We start from the raw sequence: 20,310 nt of genomic DNA on the forward strand, positions 1-20,310 counted from the left end.
TATTTTTCACTTTTTTGCACCTTCATAATTTGATTATTGTTTGTAACTGCTTGGTTTCAGCTTAAATGAAGGTGATCTAGCTGCTAGTTGATCTAAATCGATTTTTAGCTGTTTATGATTAAACTGACTCATGTTGAAATAAATTCGTTAGTATTACAAAACATGTAACCGAGTCGTTCATATCAAGCATTGTTGTGTGTTTGACACTTGTCAGAAGACATTTCATTTCTTGATTGTGTATTTCAAATACTGAGCAAGTCGCTATTGAGGTGGCGATGGCTTCATTTTAAAATATTAGTAACTAAACATGATCGATTTTTTTGGCTAGTACAAATGAAGATTATTTTATAATTTCAGATCAGGTTTTGTGAAGAAAACCCCTCGCTTCGAGCAAGCTTATGCAGTGGAATTGCTTTTACTGCTATTTTTATTGCTAGTTTGATAGTTTGCTTTGTTTTGAAAAGAGACTTCTTTCTCGCTTTAGTAGCTATCACTGTAGTTTCGTTTATAGGATTTTTTATATCATGGGCATGTTTCTGTACAAAACGCCACAAGGTCATGCAATCCCGGTTAAGAGCAAAGAAAAAGTTAAAAGCAGCTAATATGATACCACGTGATCTATTGGGCATTGAAGACCCAGTCATGAGAAGCGCGATAACTCATTTAAAATTTCGTTGCTGCGAAGATACGTGGGAAGTTTACAGATATCCATCCCACGAGCCAAATATCCAACAGGTCATACCGGTTCAAAAAAATAATTATGAAGTAATACATTCCTCGTTTCAAGAAAATATCAAAGAAAAAGAGCAGGTGTCAGTTGTGTAGGCTCCACAGTTTTTTCAAAGGTTTTTGTCAAATTTTGACACAAAAACGTCCCAACACAACAGCATTCAGAGACAAAATTGTAATTTAATAATTAATTTCGTTTAATTTCAAAATTGCAATCTTTGATTTTAAGTAACTTCGATTCATAATTTTTTTAATTTATACACTCAACAGTCAACAGGTCAGTTACATCACACCAAAAGTCACTGCCAGAACTAGGGGAACAGCCAGTACTTTGGGACAAGTATATTTTACCAAAACTGAAGTATCTGTTATATAAAGATAGTTATCTGGAAATCGTGGACAAGAAAATGTTTTAGAAAGGTGTTATTATATTTACCAACCGTTATGGTTTAGAATTTTATGTGCATGGTTGTAAAGGTATTTTGTTTACTTTTCTTGCATAGTCCAGGTGTCAAAACTCATCTAATCTGTTGTATCATGTCCCAACGTAACAAAACACCCGATTAAACGACCTAAAACATATTTTGCATATTTAATCCAGAGATTTATAGAACTAGAATTGATATATCGAACTAGTGATCAGTAAATCCGTGGTTTAATCATTATTCACTCAACTGAGGAGTTTAATAGGCCAGAAAATCAATCTTTTCTACATTGATTCAACTTCTGTATACCGGTACGTAGAATGAACGCAAAACTGACCACGTATAGCTTATCCCAGCTTTACTAGTCGATAGACATGAAAATTGTATCAAGAATATTTTGCACTGTTTATATCCAACAGAGCAGTATTTTATCTCTCGTACAAACGTCACGTTCGTTTTAATCTGTTAAGTTAGTGTACAGTATTTATTTTAATCATAAAAACAATAAAACATGAAAATGGTTGTTTTACTATACAATAGAACATCCAAACAAATAGTCTTTAAATATTATCATATAGAAAACTTCACAACTCATGATTAGCCGCTGAAGAAATGTATGGTTTGTAATAAAGTCGCAAAACCAAATGTGATAATAATACACGCATTTTTTCTTTGCAACTCCTTGATTTGTCCCAAATCACAAGAGACATTTTCATTTTTTCGAGATAATTTTTAACTTGCGGTTTTACACTTACAACCAAATTGACAAAGGAAAAAGTCATAAAATTACAATAACTGTTGCAATCTTGAGAATAAATAGGTTGGTTTCAAACAAGATTGCACGTTTGCGACATTTATAAACCATAACATGAATAGTTTTTCTTAGAATTTTAGTGTTGGAATACTTTGAACTCACGATTATAGTTAGTTCTCAAACAGCTGCTGTACTTCATTACTACAGTACAGAGACTACAGACAGGCTATATGTCTCAAAAGTTCTCTGGAAAATATAGGTTTGGCTTTATAGTATCAACTACGGAGCCTAATTTCAGGCAAACGTTTGGTTTTGTAGCTAAAATTTGATTTTAAAACTGGAATGTTATTTGCTAGACCCCACTAGATGTATGGAACTAGGCTTACAGAAATAGAAGATAGCAGCCTACTTTCTGTCGAGCGTCAATGCACGGCTGCAATTAAAAAAAAATAGGCAACAACCTTCTCACCTTCTGAGATTCCATTTTGACCGTAAAGTATTCGATCATCTTCAGTGTGATTTTCATTCATGGGATTTCGAAATACTTGGCTTGACAAGTTCGTCAATGCAATTTTATCCCTTGTCTCTGCAAAGTTTTGTTTGTTCAAAGAGTCGTTTGAGCTTGAAACATGGTGGCTTGTGTCGTTGGATGTTGAAATAGGTTTTCCAGGTTCATCGGTGAACGGTCTATGCAACCACTTAAATCCACTACTTGGTGAAACTGGTACACTGTTTTCACCACTTGAGGGTTGGAGAGGTTTCGGAGATTCGCTGCTACTTGGTGAAACTGGTTCAATGGTTTCATCACTGATTGGCTTGAGAGGTTTTTGAAAATCGCTGCTACTTGGTGAAACTGGTTCAATGCTTTCACCACTGATCGGCTTAAGTGGTATTGGAGATTCGCTGCTACTTGGTGAAACTGGTTCAATGCTTTCACCACTGATCGGCTTAAGTGGCATTGGAGATTCGCTGCTACTTGGTGAAACTGGTTCAATGTTTTCACCACTGATCGGCTTAAGTGGCATTGGAGATTCGCTGCTACTTGGTAAAACTGGTTCAATGTTTTCACCACTGATCGGCTTGAGTGGTTTCAAAGATTCATTGCTACTTGGTGAAACTGGTTCAATGCTTTCACCACTGATCGGCTTGAGTGGTTTTGGAAAGTCGCTGCTACTTGGTGAAACTGGTTCAATGCTTTCACCACTGATCGGCTTTAGTGGTATTGGAGATTCGCTGCTACTTGGTGAAACTGGTTCAATGCTTTCACCACTGATCGGCTTGAGTGGTTTCAGAGTTTCATTGCTACTTGGTGAAACTGGTTCAATGTTTTCACCACTGATTGGCTTGAGTGGTTTCAGAGTTTCATTGCTACTTGGTGAAACTGGTTCAATGTTTTCACCACTGATTGGCTTGAGTGGTTTCAGAGTTTCATTGCTACTTGGTGAAACTGGTTCAATGTTTTCACCACTAATCGGCTTGAGTGGTTTCAAAGATTCATTGCTACTCGGTGAAACTGGTTCAATGCTTTCACCACTGATCGGCTTTAGTGGTATTGGAGATTCGCTGCTACTTGGTGAAACTGGTTCAATGTTTTCATCACTGATTGGCTTGAGTGGTTTTGGAAAGTCGCTGCTACTTGGTGATACTGGTTCAATGCTTTCACCACTGATCGGCTTTAGTGGTATTGGAGATTCGCTGCTACTTGGTGAAACTGGTTCAATGCTTTCACCACTGATCGGCTTGAGTGGTATTGGAGATTCGCTGCTACTTGGTGAAACTGGTTCAATGCTTTCACCACTGATCGGCTTGAGTGGTATTGGAGATTCGCTGCTACTTGGTGAAACTGGTTCAATGTTTTCACCACTAATCGGCTTGAGTGGTTTCAAAGATTCATTGCTACTCGGTGAAACTGGTTCAATGCTTTCACCACTGATCGGCTTGAGTGGTTTTGGAAAGTCGCTGCTACTTGGTGAAACTGGTTCAATGCTTTCACCACTGATCGGCTTTAGTGGTATTGGAGATTCGCTGCTACTTGGTGAAACTGGTTCAATGTTTTCATCACTGATTGGCTTGAGTGGTTTCAGAGATTCATTGCTACTTGGTGAAACTGGTTCAATGTTTTCATCACTGATCGGCTTGAGTGGTATTGGAGATTCGCTGCTACTTGGTGAAACTGGTTCAATGTTTTCATCACTGATTGGCTTGAGTGGTATTGGAGATTCGTTGCTATTTGGTGAAATTGGTTCAATGCTTTCACCACGGATTGGCTGGAGTGGTTTTGGAGATTCGCTGCTACTTGGTGAAACTGGTTCACTGTTTTCACCACTGATTGGCTTGAGTGGTTTTGGAGATTCACTCCTACTTGGTGAAACTGCTTCATTATTTTCATCGCTGATCATTTTGAGTGGTTTAGGAGATTCGTTAGTGCTTATACTACTGGGTGAAACTGGTTCTTTGCCTTCTGGTGTGTTCGAGTTTAAAGATTCCATTTCTGTCAAAGGTGGCAAGTCACCACCTCCATCTTCGGGCAAAGGTGGTTTGGTTTGATTAACCCTTTCTGAGCGAAGATGGCTATTCCAACTCATGCTTTCAGGTGATAGAGGCTCAACTGGTTTGGAATTTTTAGTCGAAAAAGAATCTGTGAGATCATTGTTTGATGATAGAGGAATATCCTTTGATTCATGTCCGCCAAAAGTTGAAAACGGTTTTTGCAGTGGAGTCATTACCGCATCGGAATGCATAGGGAATTTATGCGCTGATGAAATTGTAGATTCTTGAGCTACGTCTTTGATACGTCTGGCTAGCATTCTAAACATGTTACTTTTCAAAATTGTTTCTGCTTTTTCTTGGAGTGTTTCAATTAAACTTTGAGAGTTTTTAAATTTTAATTTTTGAGTTAATGTCTCAAAATTGAAAAAGTTGTTTACTACATCAAAAATGATCGATGTAAGGGATTCTGCTTCAATGTCATCAACAAAACCTAAAAAAGCAATAGGATCACTTAACGCATGTTTTTCATACCTTGTAAAAAACCCGTCTTCAGCCGATACGTTTTGTGTCTGTGCATAAGATTGTTTATGACTAGAAGAAACTACATGCAAACTTGATCCATTTTTCTTTGAGTCGACGTAGTTGAAAATTGTGCTGTTGATTGGGAAACTTGAGTTGGGATTTTTTACAGGGAAGGTATCTTTGGCTGAATGTGCTCTTGCTTGTCCAAAGGCACTATTTGCGCTTAAGTTGTTCTTATTCGACATACCGTGAGAGAAACTGGGCGTAAAATCAGGCTCAACAAAAAGATTATCATTTGCACCATTCCAATTACTTATGAGGATTTCTTCAATCTCATCAAGAAGAAAGTTTGCGAATATAGGCATTCGGTCCATTTTCTCTATATCTCCAATTCCTTCCATCATCATGCGAATCCATATATTGCAAGTCATATTCAAACGTCCATTAGGTCTACTGATGTTAAAAGAAGAAAGTATGTCATAACTGTCAGATATCATCCTCTTTTCTGTAATATTGTATTCGGTGATTGCCTCATCTTTTTTTCCCGTTAGAAGCCTACTTTGTCCAGAAACAAAGTTTGACCCTGAATCAACTGTTTTATTTTGCTTTTGAAAAGGCATGAATCCAAATGACATATTAAATAATCTATTTTTTTGATTCTTCAAATAGGCATGCATATTATCAGCACCATCCAAAAAAAGATCAGAATCATTAAGATTATTTGCATTTTGTAGTTTTCTGAGGTTGATCCCAATCTTTAGAAGTTCTTCTACTTTTTTCATTGCAAAGTTAGAATCACTACCTTCTAAGGTTACATTGTCATTGCCTGTGAAGTTTGATGATTTTAAATCTTTTAGCCAGCTGGCATTTTTGCAATAGAAACTTAAATGAACGTCCTCAAGAGTAAACAAAGGTAAGTTGGTTTTATTAAAACCAAATAGGTCTTCAGAGAGACTGTTGTTACTTGCAATTTGAAGTAAAGAGTAAAGGATCTTACCAAAGAGAGTTTGATTAGTCTGCTGATGGTCTTTTATATTGTAGCGTTTTTCAAATTCAGTGTCATTTGATAGCAATGTTTGGAGTGAATCAGCATACTTTTTGGAGATGTCAGAACTCCATGGAGAATCAAATTGTGATGCATTTTTAAAGAGTTCAAAGTCGATGGATTGGTTGAAGCGATATTTTGGATAATTTTTTCCAGAATCAGATACGTTTTTTGCTGACATATTGTCAACAAAATCGGTGCTGATTAGCTTGTGCAAAAGAATTAACACTTTTCTGTTTTCGAAGTACTTGAAAAGCTTCCATTTCTGCATGTTGCAATTTGTTTCTATGATACTATGTTGAGTCATATACGGAAAAAGAATGTGAAAAGCCTTTTCTAGATTTTTCAGAAAATATGCTGCGTTCTCCAACTTGAGTTGACGTTTTTTTCTAATGATATCAAGAAAACGGTCGTGCAAACTCTCGTTGGTAAGAGCACTGATGATGGTAATCTTCAGCAATTTCCGTCCTAACATTTTCTGTAATACAGGGTGTGATTTGACTTCTTCCCAATCACTGCTGTTTTTCCCCTCTTCGTGTTTAGATTTGCTGCAAAAAGTTTGACCGTCCTCAGTATTTATAACAATATGCAAGGTAAGTTCACCAAACTGTTTTTAGAAATAGAATTTTAAAAAAAACTAATATAATATGTTTTTGGAGCATTTTTCTCCCTTTTTGATGCAAGAAATGCCCGATCATGCACTAACGAGGTGTGCTTATGCTTTCAGAAAAACTATGCTTGAAACACAAGCTGCAGCACACCACAACGCTGCAGTTGAGTCTCAACCAAGAAGAGTGTTCAGCATTTACTAGCAGACAAATAAAAAAGTGACTCCATATCCACGTGAATTTGTATTGTTTAATAGTCCTACCTAGAGCTTTTGACATTAGATGTCCATTGTTATCGCGTTTGTCCTGCCTATTGCAAAATGTAGAATATTTTGCTAAATTTCTTACTCAGTGAAGATTTTTTCGAGCAGATCGAAAGCGAACCATTCGGCTTTGTACCACTCTGTTCGCAAGTCATGGCCGAGGCAGGACTTGTCTTTTTGCTTCATCATCTCCGAAAAGTCAGTGCCTACACAAAATCAAGAACAAAAAAATTGTGTAACAAAAATGGTTTTGTTTGCGTATCTTTCCTACTACTGTACGTCGTAATTTTGTTGCACACTGTATCAACAATTAAAAATAAATTGGACTGATTTGAAGCAAAAAGAGGTAGCCTACGTCTTCAAACATCAGTTGAATTAGTCCGAATCATACAATTATTTTAACGGGTAGAGTAAGACGTGGAAAAATGGGAGACTAAAAGTACAAATTAAGTTTTAGAAAAAGTGTGAGCTGCTGGTTGGATTTAATTAAGTTTTTTTTTAATAGAAAACTCTAGTTGTAGGCCAAGAGAATATTTGGTTCAAAAATCGAGTGCTATCGTCGTACTGTTAGCGCATTTGTAATCTGCTGGCCGCTCCAGCAGATCAGGGTTACTAACCAATCAAAGATTTAAATCAGATGATTGCAGGCATTAAGTAAGTGCTTTCCCGTGGGCAGCATAATCTAGCGGTTTGAGAGAAAGAGTTGGGAAATAGTCGTTTTCATGACTTGGGTTCGATTTCCACGCCTGCTATTACTATTTTGTCTTATGTATTTATCAAACAAAGTTCAAAGCAAGAATCAACTCTCTGGTTGAGTGTTAGAAGGGTCACAATGCTGCAATTAGCTGGTTCATGGAGAAACTTGACCCATGTTCAAAGTGTCTACCCTTTAAAACATTCCATTTGCAGCAGCGACCTGCAAATTACAAATACGCTACCCGTCAAATCACCCCATATACTGTAGTGAACTACAGATTACAAGTACGCGTACCATTGTAGTCTAAATAATAAATAGTTTTTTGAAAGGTTCCCGCAAATTAAACTTCAACAGAAATCCAGTTTTCAGTTTGATAAATTTGGTGAAATAAAAGCGCAGTCGTGAGCAAAAAACTATTAGCTATTGCTCCTAAATTTGCACAAAATAAGCGAAAAATTTTCTGGGAGCAAGACCTCTTATCATACTTTTTGAATCTCAACGTTTACACGCCCATTATTCCTAAAATTTTTGCTTTGTTGAAAAATAAGATTAATTAATGTCTTTCTCTCAACAGAAAAGGATAGACTTCTTTAGAAGAAAACTTTTCTCTCACCGTTTTCACTTTCAAGCGCTTTCCTGCAATGCCCACTTTTGCAGTCTGATGACTTCTTATCTTGCCAATGCACCTTTTTCCTGGAAAAATATTTTCGCAAAAAAACGTTTTAAAAGGAAACAAGAAAAGACAGAGTTGGCAACAAGAAGTGGCCTATAGGAGAGTTCAAAACAATTCTTTGTCAAAATTCAGCTAAATGTCGTTCTAAACACTCATCGGATAGCCTAAACCTAAATAACGATGTTGGCTACGTTTCACTTCAAGGTCATAACGAAACGACATTGTTTTTCTTGCAAAACGAAAGCAATACAAAGTAATTTTGTGTCAATATGAAACAAACTATTTGTGTTTTGAACTGTTCTGACCAGAAACAAGCAACGGACATATGCATTTCTATGCAATATTTATTGTTAGTTTACACATAATTTCCCATAGCTCAAATCTTGACAAGTAGCCTAGGCTAAATTAATAAACACACCAACAAAGACACACAGTTGGGCTATTGCCATGATTCAACATACGGTACCTTGCAGGCCTAGCCAAATACATTCAGGTCTAAGTATTTTTGGTGACAACAAATAAACTAGGCTACTGCTTAACAGAAATTTATTTAACTCTTAGCAGCACCTTGGACGAAAGGCATTTTGCACAGAGCTGGATACTTACCCATCAGTGACAAGTCCTCCTTTCTCTTCTTCCAGTCCAAATGTTGGTAAGGAGTTTGAGTAAAGAATGACGCCTGCGATGCAAAGTGATTAGATTTCAGAATCAGATATGTTTTAAAAACAGGTATTAGCCTATAATGTATACGGGTAGTTGAATAAACAAGCAACTATGAGAATGCAGTGAATTTCCAGGCCTGATGCTAATAGCGCAATGCAGGCTATCATAACAAGGTTTACTAAATAACTATTGCTGCCCATTGTCATTTTACGATAAACAGAGATTCTTTACGATAAACAGAAGCCCTTTTATTGTCAGACGTAGCAAAAGCCTTTGTAGCCTATCCCTTCTTTAGATATTCCTGCTTTCGGAACGCCGTTACCTAGTTATGTGCTACGACGAATGATGTAGGAGTCAGTGTGTCGTTCTTTTATGCGTTTTCTTTTCTTTGGCTTGAAGCTGCTGTCTGTTGAGTTTATGTGTTGTCAGGCATTATCACTGCAATGCGGAACGACATGTTCTGTCCATTACGTAACGACATGTGTACCACCAAGACCTGTGTCCATAAGATCATATGCAAGAAATGAAGGGAAAGCTACATAGACAGCACGATTCGCTCACTCCACTCCCACTTGAAAGAACACCTCAGCTCCAATAAAAGTTCCGATTTCAATCATCAACTGCAGTGCCGCGCCGGCTTTGAATTTGCAACCATTGCCAGAGAGTGCGACGTGGTGCAATTGCGCTGCAAAGGGGTCATTTTTGTAAATACTAACCAGACAGTCCAAAGATCAACAACTGTGCCGAAAGGGAAGACTTGCGTCACCTAATCTATTAAACAATTAATTCGACAAATTGGATTGACTTTGACTGCTGCGCCTCTGGGCCCACCTACTTTTAAAATGGTTCCTCCATGCCTGCCACAAGAATGACGACAGTAAACCACTACTAGGGCAATCTGCTATTAAGCCACCACAGCGAACTCACATCATCAGGCTAAAACAGGTCGTTAGTATCTACATTGTGAAGAAATAAAGGAAGTTTCGAACTCAACTACTGACAATTGGTAAGGCAGAATTTTCATGTCGTGCATGCCGATGCCTTCTGTTATTTTGGTGACATGATTGGGAAATTGGGAGGTTGTAAGGATGGCGTAGCAGTGAGAGTGCAATTGGCCTGGAAAAGTTTCCGCGAGCTCATCCCTATCTTTATATACAAGGATATTCCCTTCGATAAGCGACGTCACGTGCATAATATGTGTGTAAAGTGTGTTATAATACTGCATGCAAGTGAGATCTGGCTCATCATATGTCGAAAAGTGAAATCGGCTACGTAGCAATAATAATGCCATGGTACGATGGATCTGTTCCAAGTGCCTTTCTGACCGGGTGACGATGGAGAAGATGAGATCCAGGCTTGGCATGCATCAGCTTGGATAGCCTATGTCATAAGATGGAGAAGGCGTACGGACACGCAAAACGCATGGAAGAAGTCGCGTGGCCAAAGAAGATTCGATAATTTAAAGTTCCTGGAAACAACCCTTAAGAAGCGTTGACGAGACTACGTGGAAGATTATTCCTCGAGGATAAGTTGGAAAAGATCTGCGGTTGGCGAATTTCGCCTTGGTCGACCCTAACAACCGGTGGCATGGAGAAACGACACAAAACAGAAAAGAAGATTGTTGGCCACCAACCCTCGCAATATGGAGAACAGACGTCAAATCGTAGAGATGGATAGAGACACAAAACAAGCATAAACGCAATATTTAGATCCCGTGTAAGAGGAAAGCATCATATTGTGTTATCGCATTCGCATTGTCTGTTATGTAAATAGGGATTAAAGAAACACAACAATTGTAGCCTATTATTTACACATGCACACAACATTACGTTTGAGTCACTCTAGAAAGGAGTGCGAGAACTGGTTGGTGATTTCGAAGTGTCTACAACAAGGAAAAAGAGAACCACTGTTCTAGATGAAATTTATCCGCGGGTAAATTTACCCTCGTTTCAAAACCATTGGCTTAGTCTAGCTTCCAAGCAGGTTCTAACGGTTTCACTCAACTTGTTTAAGATTTTATTCTAATGTAGCCTAACAACTTTTATATTTTTTTAATCTTTTTTTAATACTAAACTGTTTCCGATGTAGCTATAATAATTGATTTTAGACGAAATTATTGCTGTGTTTGAATTTGTTCGATTTGGTTAGCTTTCTTCGGGATAAAATTAAAAGTTTTTTGGCGCGAGCTGAACTTTGTTTTAGCGCTGTAACCAAGGCCACTGAGAAAATAATTCGGACCCGGTACAAATGATATCTCCAGGCCCCAAATCAAGACCTTTGTAAGAAATCTTAGGGTACACTTTTTTGGAACAGCCCAGACTATTGCCACTAGCTGGTCAGGGTTAATACAATTTAAGAATCACTTGTTATTTAACTGTAGTTTTAGCTTCATTGCTTCCAAAAAACTGCCTGCAGCCGATTTTGCTTTCTTGTAGCCAACGACTTACCAATAAACAAACTTGAAGTAAGAATATTCATTGCAGATTCTAAACAGAATTTCCGGTACCGTAGCTAAAAACCCGCCATGCTCACTGTCAGATATAAATTTATGTGTGGCTGGAGGTCAACGTGATGAATGAGGACAAAGAGGATTTTTAAAACCTTTATTTCACTTTTGACCAAGAAAAAAAAAAAGATTAAGAAAAAGTTCAATTTCTATACTCGATGAATAAAATCTTTTGAATTATTTATCACCCAATATATTTTTTACAACAGGTGACCATGACCAATCGTAGCTCAAGATGACAATGAAATAGACTAGTTTTTATATCGAAATAAAAACGTTAACTTAAAATGCATTCAGAATCTTCACATTATCTTGTTTAGAATCTGAAGTATGTGTTTGACTGTGTTTTGATTTATATTGAAATAAGCTTATGCTTGATAGAAAATTCCATGTCAATAAAAAAAACTCTTCTTTGCGCTATTGCTGCATCTCCTTCTATAATAATGAGCTGTTTAAATAACTTTATTATCGTGTCAGCCTCATGGCATAAGTGCCTAACTCATATTTTTTTCAAATTGAAAAAAACGACAAAAACTCATAGTCCAAATGCCGAAATCACATAGCCTACCTGAGTTAGGCAGTTATCGCTTTTGATACGTAGCGGATTTTCTGATTGATTAATGAATAAGAAAGAATAGCTATGTGATTCTGCATGGTTTTAGCATAAGTGTTGAGTTACGTGTTTATCTCAATTTGGAGAATACACGAGTTAGGCACTTCATTGATTGAATCTTTATCCTCGAACTGGGAAAGCTTATTGCAGAGCTTAATCCTGGCAGCTTCGCATACTTGTAGAGGCTTTGAATCACTGATGCAGGCCCGGTCACTGAGATTAACAGAGTGAAGTTTCTCATGACAGAGTGAAGTCACAATTTGGAGAAAATATGAGTTAGGCACTTGCTGATGTTATGGCACGGTAAACTCAAGTGTGTTTGAAAACCAATTTCCTGCATTGTGTCCTAAAACAATTTTTATCAATGTGAAACAAACTTTTTCCTTAAAATCCTGGTAAGATGTTGAGTTTGAAACAAGTACAAAAGTTTTGCGTCGAAGCAAAATCTCCTTTTGCATTTCTATAAATTTTTAGAAGTAAACTTTGAAAGAATGACGCGCAGAACCAAATTATGGCGTAGCCTAAGTTTTCTTTCGTTTTAATCGATTTATCTCAATAATTTTCAATCAGCTGCTTACATTTTTGAAGCAACATATGAAACCAAAACGTGCTGGTTTGATCAAGGGGGGAAAAATAAACAAAGGATCTCATACTGCGCAGGTTTTTAAGCATCGACATCAGCGAATTCTTGGCTCCAAAGCGCTGCAAAGTTGGAACAACTCCAATCAATTTCAAACATCTCCAAATCATTCCCTCCACAGTCCTGGTTTAAAATCCATAACCAACAAAATGTGCCCTATTGGAATTTTCCATGACCCAAGAAAATTTTTTTATGCACAACTGACGCAATATTAACGTCAATGCACAAAACTCTCTTTCATGACAGGTAGCCTAATGTCATCTAAGGCAACTTCTACCGGTTCTGGCTAGTGTGTCCGCTCCTGAATCGGTAGACATGAGCAGGGTCGGATAAAGGGTGCTGTAGGCCTAAGGCTGTTTACTAGAGAAGGGCCTAATTTTGATAACCAAGACAAACTAATGACACTAAACTCAATTTCGGTAAAAGTGGTGCCTACATGGTTTTGGAAATGGGCTCTTCATATGTAACTTATTAATGAATCAACTCGGTCATTCGTTTTTAATTAAGCAAAAATTACTGCATTGCAGGCATGGAGGAACCATTTTAAAAGTAGATGGGCCCAGAGACGCATGCAGTCAAAGTCAATCCAACTTCTTTTGTTCGTTCATTGATTGGAACAGTAACTTACTTCTGCGAATTCGCTTTTGATTTTTGACCCCTCCCCCCGTTCTGACGCATCATATGACATTTTGATATACCCTTCCCCCTATTCAAAGGGTCAAACAAGTCTAATTTTAACCCAAGCAGAAAAAATTTAAACCAATTAACAGCAATTTTTATCAAATTTGAACTTTCTGTGTAGCCTACTACCGTTGAGACTACCCCGTGTGTATTACCCCCAGATCCCCGTTGACACAATATCTTGCCCCCCCCCCCCCCCCCCTAACAAACTTTCTAAATACGCCACTGCGTGCATATGTAATGATATCATTGTTTTAACCATAGATAGGCTACTATAGACTCATAGAGAATAATTATATGGATTGATAGATATCATAGATTGCTCCACCATCACACACAACCAAACGTGCTGCCCATCAATAGTGGGCTCAACAGAAAAGTTTGAAGATTGGATTTCATCATTGAGCTATCAAAGTTAATTAATCAAACTAATATGTATCGAATGACTGAAGACCTTTTTTTTGAAACTCTTTCACTAATTTGCCGTTTTCGCTACCTTTTCAAAAAAATTTGGCTTTCAAAAGTGGGCCAGGCCCACCCAGAAAATAAAGTAGATGAGCCCAGGCGTGTGCGGTTCCTCCATGTCTGCAGTGTACTGGATCTGTATCACTATTAGCCTTACAAAAATTCAACCTTAAAAAATTTGAGGGCCGAATTTTTTAAGGACCTAAGGCTATATAGCCTTATATTAGCCTAATGGTTAATCCGGCCCTGGACATGAGTTCGATGCCCTATCGGTGTCTGGTAATACCAAAGACTTTTTGAAAATAGAACTTCATTTTAATCCTGCTTGGCACTCAGGAATGGAATGGATTCGGGTAGAAATGTGGTAGGCACTTTAAACGTATTCCACTTTCCCAAAGCAGTAACGTAGGCTAATCACGCGTGACATATGACATCACTGATGTTTGAAACCACGTGATTGTAAGCCAAAGATTCTTTTTGCACTCAGTTCAGTTAGCATACAGAAGAACAAAGAGTAAAGACGGGAGGTGGGAATCGAACCAAAGCAAACGAAATGACTATATCTCTTGCCCAAACTCTAATTCACTAGGCTATGCTGGTGACGGCGATTCGTTCATTAAGTTTAGTTTCGATCAAAAAACTTTCGAGAAGAACGCTCACAAGATCACGCGCTGAGTCACATGATTGTAATTAGCTGATTCGTGAGGAATCGTAAACTATGTCACGCATGATTGCGTTATTGTTTTTGAAAAGTGGAATAGCCTATGTTAGTGTCTACTGTCTACCTAAAAATGTACTCATTTGTGCCTACATGCGGCTGCATTGACATTATCTGTTTTGTAAAGTGCTGAGGAGCAGCGCATTCTGCGATGGATACAGCGCATTCTGCGATGGATACAGCGCTACATAAACACACACAATTGTTTTTATAAAACGTTATATTACCAATACAACGACGCTTTATTCAGGTTCGAAACTGTACGAGAACGGCTTCATATCTGGTTACTTTGCTATCTGACATCACGCGCTGCGCTAATCAAGCGCCTGTCCGGCTCCGGCTAGTGGGCGAGGGCTGACACTTTGCGTATAGCAGCCTTAGCCCTTGTCTACTCTTCAGCAGAGTACTGTGCACCTGTTTGGTGCCGCAATGCTCACTGCCATAACATCGACACTGTTATAAACAGCGCCCTGCGCACAATCACCGGATGCCTGCGTCTCACATCATTGGACAATCTCCCCATTAAGGCTGGCATCCAACCTGCCGAGCTTCATCGCAAAGAAGCCACTTTGTCCCTCGGTCGACGGGCACTGGAGCCTAACCACCTTCTCCACCACAAGATCTCTGCTCTCCCAAACGTCACCCCCGTCGAATGAAATCAAGACACCCATTCGTGCCAGCCGCTCAACTTCTGATGAACGAAACTGATGAACAAGACATGCACCACCAGACTCTATTCGTTCATCCTCGACACACGCCCCATCGGCCTGACACTACAAAGACAGGCAAGAGTGCACCTTAACCATCTTCGTACGGGCGTCAGGCTTTTTCGCTCAACCATGCACCAATGGGAAATGGCCTCTTCCTCCTTCTGAGAATGTGGTGCGGAGAAACAGACCGCAGACCACATCATGAATGATTGTACCATCTTCAAGCCACCTAACGGAATGGAAGGTGTGCGTGTCATGTATAATGAAACCAAAGACTGGCTGCTCTCTAGTAGCCTTCCAGTGTGGTCCGGAAACATCGTGAATCTAGCCTCTAGGGTGGTAAAAGGATAGGCCCTCGGCCCCAGAGGCTCACGCGACAACTTTGCTATCTAGCTTGCCATCTCCTAGTCATTAAAGTATCAACAAAAACTGTGATTTCGACAAAGGGAATCAGACGATCGGTAAATCACTTTTACCTGAATTTTCTCGATGATGTACGACAAATCAGAAAAGTACAGCTCGAGGCAATTCCATAACTTCCTCGATTCCTAAAACCGCTTCATGTTGATGTCAACCCTAAAATATTGATGTGCAGGCTGTAACGGTGAATTGATTCATTGATCTCTGCATGGTAAAACTAAGAGATCACAGAGATAACAAATAGGTTTGCAATTGCAGCATATGCAATGCTGACTTTATTCTCACTGTAAGCGGAAATACAAAGATCACCACACGATTTAGTATAAAAAAAGTAAGAATCAAAACTCCGCGTACGACAATGATTGAAATAAACTGCCAATGCTGACTATCACATTGATGACACAATCAGTGGGAACGTTTGCTTCAATGAAAACTAGCTATGAAAGCAAGATTGTTGACCGCCAGCACACAAGAACAAGTGGGGTTAGCTGAGACACCATGGAAAGGTGGTAAAGTTGCTACTAACAAAATCGAAAATGTGCCAAAATGAGAATTTCCTTACTTGGAGATTGGAGAAGTGCAAGAACATGATGTGATGGGATACAATCATGCAATTTTGTATCCTATGATAGCTCGGTTGGTTAGCGCAACACTTCGTGAACAAAGACCTTCAAGATCAAGCGGCGCTGGTTCGACTCTCGGGGTGTGCGCTTGAGTAACGCATTCTAAGGACTGCTCTCCAATTCAGTGGTACCTAATGGATGGAATAACTCCCCGGCAACAACACTTCAACAATCTGAAAACTTCACTACTGTCAATCTTGGTAACTGGCTTTGCGTCAAAAGCCTCTACAAATATGCGAAACTATCAGGAATAACCTATCAAGCTTTGTTAGTCCGAGGATAAAGTTTTAAACCAACCAATTTTACGAAAATCCGCAAAATCAGTCGGTGACTTTTATATGAAAATGTGACTTTGCTTCTTCATCAATTTCGCATGGCGATTCAGTCATTGTGTCGTGTCCGCTGGAATTTTTCGGAAAAGCGATTACATCACGAATTGTATCAGATTTACATAATATTGCCATAATTCTATCTAATCCGAGCGCAATCCCACCGTGAGGTGGTGCACCGCATTGTAAAGCTTCAAAAAAATAGAAGAGCTTTGAGGAGTCGATTTTCAAAAAGTCAAAAATACGGTGTTGCAATTCAGCGTCATGTATTCGAATTGATCCTCCACCGATCTCTTGTCCATTTAAAACCAGGTCGTAAGCTTGGCTCCGCACAGAAAGAGGGTCTCTGTCAAGTTTATCCATATCAGCTTCAAAAGGAGCAGTGAAAGGATGATGAACGGTTTTGATCAGATCTTCGTTTTCACTTTTTTTAAACAATGGAAAATCAACTACCCACAAAAATTTATAAACATCGTCAACGGGGGCAAAGATTTTACGTTCTATGAAAAGATTTATAACACACTTTCTGATAGTTCCCAATGTTCTTTGAACATCTTCTTTGGATCCCCAGGCCAGTATGCACATATCAGACTCGTTAAGATTTGACATATTAATTAATTCCGGCATGGCTAATAAATCGCTTATGAATCTTAATTTGCTCGGAGAAACTTTCCATTTACCATCAGTGTAAGTCAGATAAGCAAACTCGCTGTGGACAGAAAAATGCAAAGCCAGAGATTTTGACAAAGAACTTTTAAATTTTGTTGTGAAGTGACTTTGGGCATCATCAATTTTAATAATGTTAAGAAAATCTGCTTTTAATAAACTTGTCAAAGTATTTGGTGCAAGGTGGCTAATGTCTTGCAATTTCATGTCATACCTTATGTCAGGTTTATCAGTTCCATACAACCTCATAGCTTCATCGTAAGTTAGTACGGGAAAAGGATTGGTTGAGATAGGATATGGCCATGAAGATTTCATTACTTGTTCTGTCAGAGCCAACACTTCACTCTGGCTTACAAATGACATTTCAAAGTCTAATTGAGTAAATTCAAATTGTCTATCAGCCTTTGGATCTTCATCGCGGTAACATCGAGCAATTTGATAGTATCTGTCAATGCCTCCAATCATGAGAAGCTGCTTCAATTGCTGTGGACTCTGAGGCAAACTGAAAAACTTTCCTGGAACTCCAGAAGAAGGAACAATAAATTCTTGAGCTCCACCAGGAGTTGGCCGGAAAAGTGTGGGTGTTTCAACTTCAATAAAACAATTTTTCTCCAAGGTTTGTCGCATCTTAGAAATAAGTTTAGCTCGTAACCGAAGATTACCCTGCATTTTCTCAGTGCGGATGTCTAAATAACGATACTTTTGTCTGATAGGTTCTCGCTTTTTTGAGGTTCTTTTGATTTGAAATGGCAGCAATTTACTTGGATTTAATACTTCAACATTTTTTGGTAATAATTCAATAGAGCCGCTGGACATCTTGGGATTTTCTTGCCCAGATGGGCGTGCCATAACTACACCAACTATCTGAAGAACAGATTCAACATTCAGCTTCAGAATGCTTTCTTCACAAGTCAATAAATCGCTGTCTTCTGGAATTGCAACTTGCACTATGCCCGTCCAGTCTCTTAGAAGCATAAATTTATTCAACCGAAAGGTATGAATCCAACCGCACAAAGTTACACTTTGTCCAATGTGCTTTTGTGAAACTTCCCCACACATGTGAGTACGATACGAGTGCCAACGTAGATTAGCAAGAAAAGGATTTGAAAAACTTCTTCGTAAAATACATTTCATGGACATGTTTTTCAGGACAGAAAATGACTGCCCAAACAAAGGATTCTTCATAATTTATCCACTATCACTCTTACCAACATTACCAAATATTCATTTATATGTAAAATCTAATAAATTAGTGAGTATTGTTATTAATTTTAGGAAAATACATTAAATTTGTACATCTGTATTCTATTATGTCTATATGTTAACATGTCCTCTGCCAGTCTGGCACATGTGAAACATCATTTTACATACAACACATGTTTATGCCTTGAGATCTACTGACAACCTTCAGTAGATCTCAGTAGGCATCTACACTTCTGCAAATACATTGTATGAAAATATACAAAAAATACAAGATGCCATTTGTATACAATGCAAATGTTGAATGGCACTAATGCACATTGCACAATTGAATCTAATAAATCCTGGCAATTTTTTCTCTGCTCAGAACTTCAAAATTTTCCATATTACAAGTTTATGTCTTTATTATAATTGCTTTAAATTTCTCTCAAATTAGGGCAGAATTCCTTATCTGGCAACACTACTACAGGAAATATAGCCATTACTTTACCTGAAAGTGGCTATATCTACGGCAGTGTGCATATAGTCATTCTATGCAATATATTAATGTATACGACATTCTTACTGAGCATGCAGGTAATTATGCACAAAATCTAAATATATAATAACCACCATTGTTTTGTTTTGCTTTGAAGCAAAGATGAGCAAACTGAACTAGATAGGGATTTTTGGTGCTTTTACAGAAACAGGATTTGAATTAGGAGTGCAAATTTTTGTAAAACAATAAACTATAGCCAGATTAGCAGTTTTTTTTCAAAGAAATTGATAAGTAAAATTAACTGAAAGCAGTGAAAAGATTTAATCACACTTACACAGAATCGTACATGAAATAACATAAATGTCAATGATAAATAAAATTTCAGATTTGCAATATTAATAATCGTGTTTTTATTTGCTATTTTGACAATTTTCTTTTTGTGAATCAGCTCTTTTTTACATTGATTCCTTGTCTGCAGGTGTTAAATTTTATCAAAATTTAAATTTTTTATGCAATAGGCTACACACACAGGGTGAAAGATATATTGGCTGTGGGTTTTGAAAACATTGCAGAAGGCAACTAAAACTTCACCACATCAATAGAAGCACAAGCGTAGGCCATGAGCACAAGTGATTTAAAAGCAACATCTGCTATAAGGTTATGGTCAGGAAAAACAGATGACATAGGCCAGTGGTTCCCAACTCGTTTTTAAGGCGACCCATTTAAAAAAAAAATTCACTTCGGTAAAATCTCGCGACCCAAGCCAATTGTCGTAATATTTTAAAAGCCATACAAGATTGTGTTGCAAACAAACAGCACTACAAAAGCAGTAACTTTTTCCGAAAATAATATGTTTATCAAATCACTAATGAGATAGCTGTGCTGGCTTGCTGTCAGCGAATTTTTGAAACCGAGGCGTTATTTTGCTTAGGCATAGCCGCATGTCGGCTTTAACTTCCAGCCGGTTTCGCTGTTCAGTTTTCAATACACACATGGCACTAAATCCAATCTTACAAAGCCAAGTTGTTGCAAATGCAATCTGTTTTTGAAAACCTAATTGTGAAACTGTGGGATACACTTTGTAGATAGAAGCCTAAAAGTGGATGCTTGCAGAATCTTTGGGGTATTTGTCCTTGAAGGACGCAAAAGAAATACGGTTTGCTACTTCTGTCGTTATGTCCATATAAACTGTTCTGCAACATGGATGGAAAGTTGAGGCGGATCTTTTCCAACAAATGGATCAATTATCCAATCATTTTGGTTATTAAGTGTTAGCGATTCTCCATAGTAGTGCACAAACTTTTTGGCAAACTGTTCCAGGTGTCTAATTATTATCGTTTGCTTAATATCAACTTCATTGCCACAGATATATTGCGTTAGCTGAGGAAATAT

General features: G+C 38.1%; 1 protein-coding gene across 1 annotated transcript; it reads right to left on the bottom strand.

The window, feature by feature from the left end:
• Positions 1 to 15,884: 15,884 nt before the first annotated feature.
• Positions 15,885 to 18,549, bottom strand: LOC145772053 (aspartate--tRNA ligase, mitochondrial-like). The gene has a single exon (XM_082583862.1). The coding sequence runs from the start codon at positions 18,423 to 18,425 to the stop codon at positions 16,566 to 16,568; it is 1,860 nt and encodes a 619-aa protein (XP_082439988.1). The 5' UTR covers positions 18,426 to 18,549; the 3' UTR covers positions 15,885 to 16,565.
• Between the last annotated feature and the right edge of the window lie 1,761 nt (positions 18,550 to 20,310).

This window comes from Aplidium turbinatum, chromosome 6, assembly GCF_918807975.1.
Source record: "Aplidium turbinatum chromosome 6, kaAplTurb1.1, whole genome shotgun sequence".
NCBI classification, from domain to species: domain Eukaryota; kingdom Metazoa; phylum Chordata; class Ascidiacea; order Aplousobranchia; family Polyclinidae; genus Aplidium; species Aplidium turbinatum.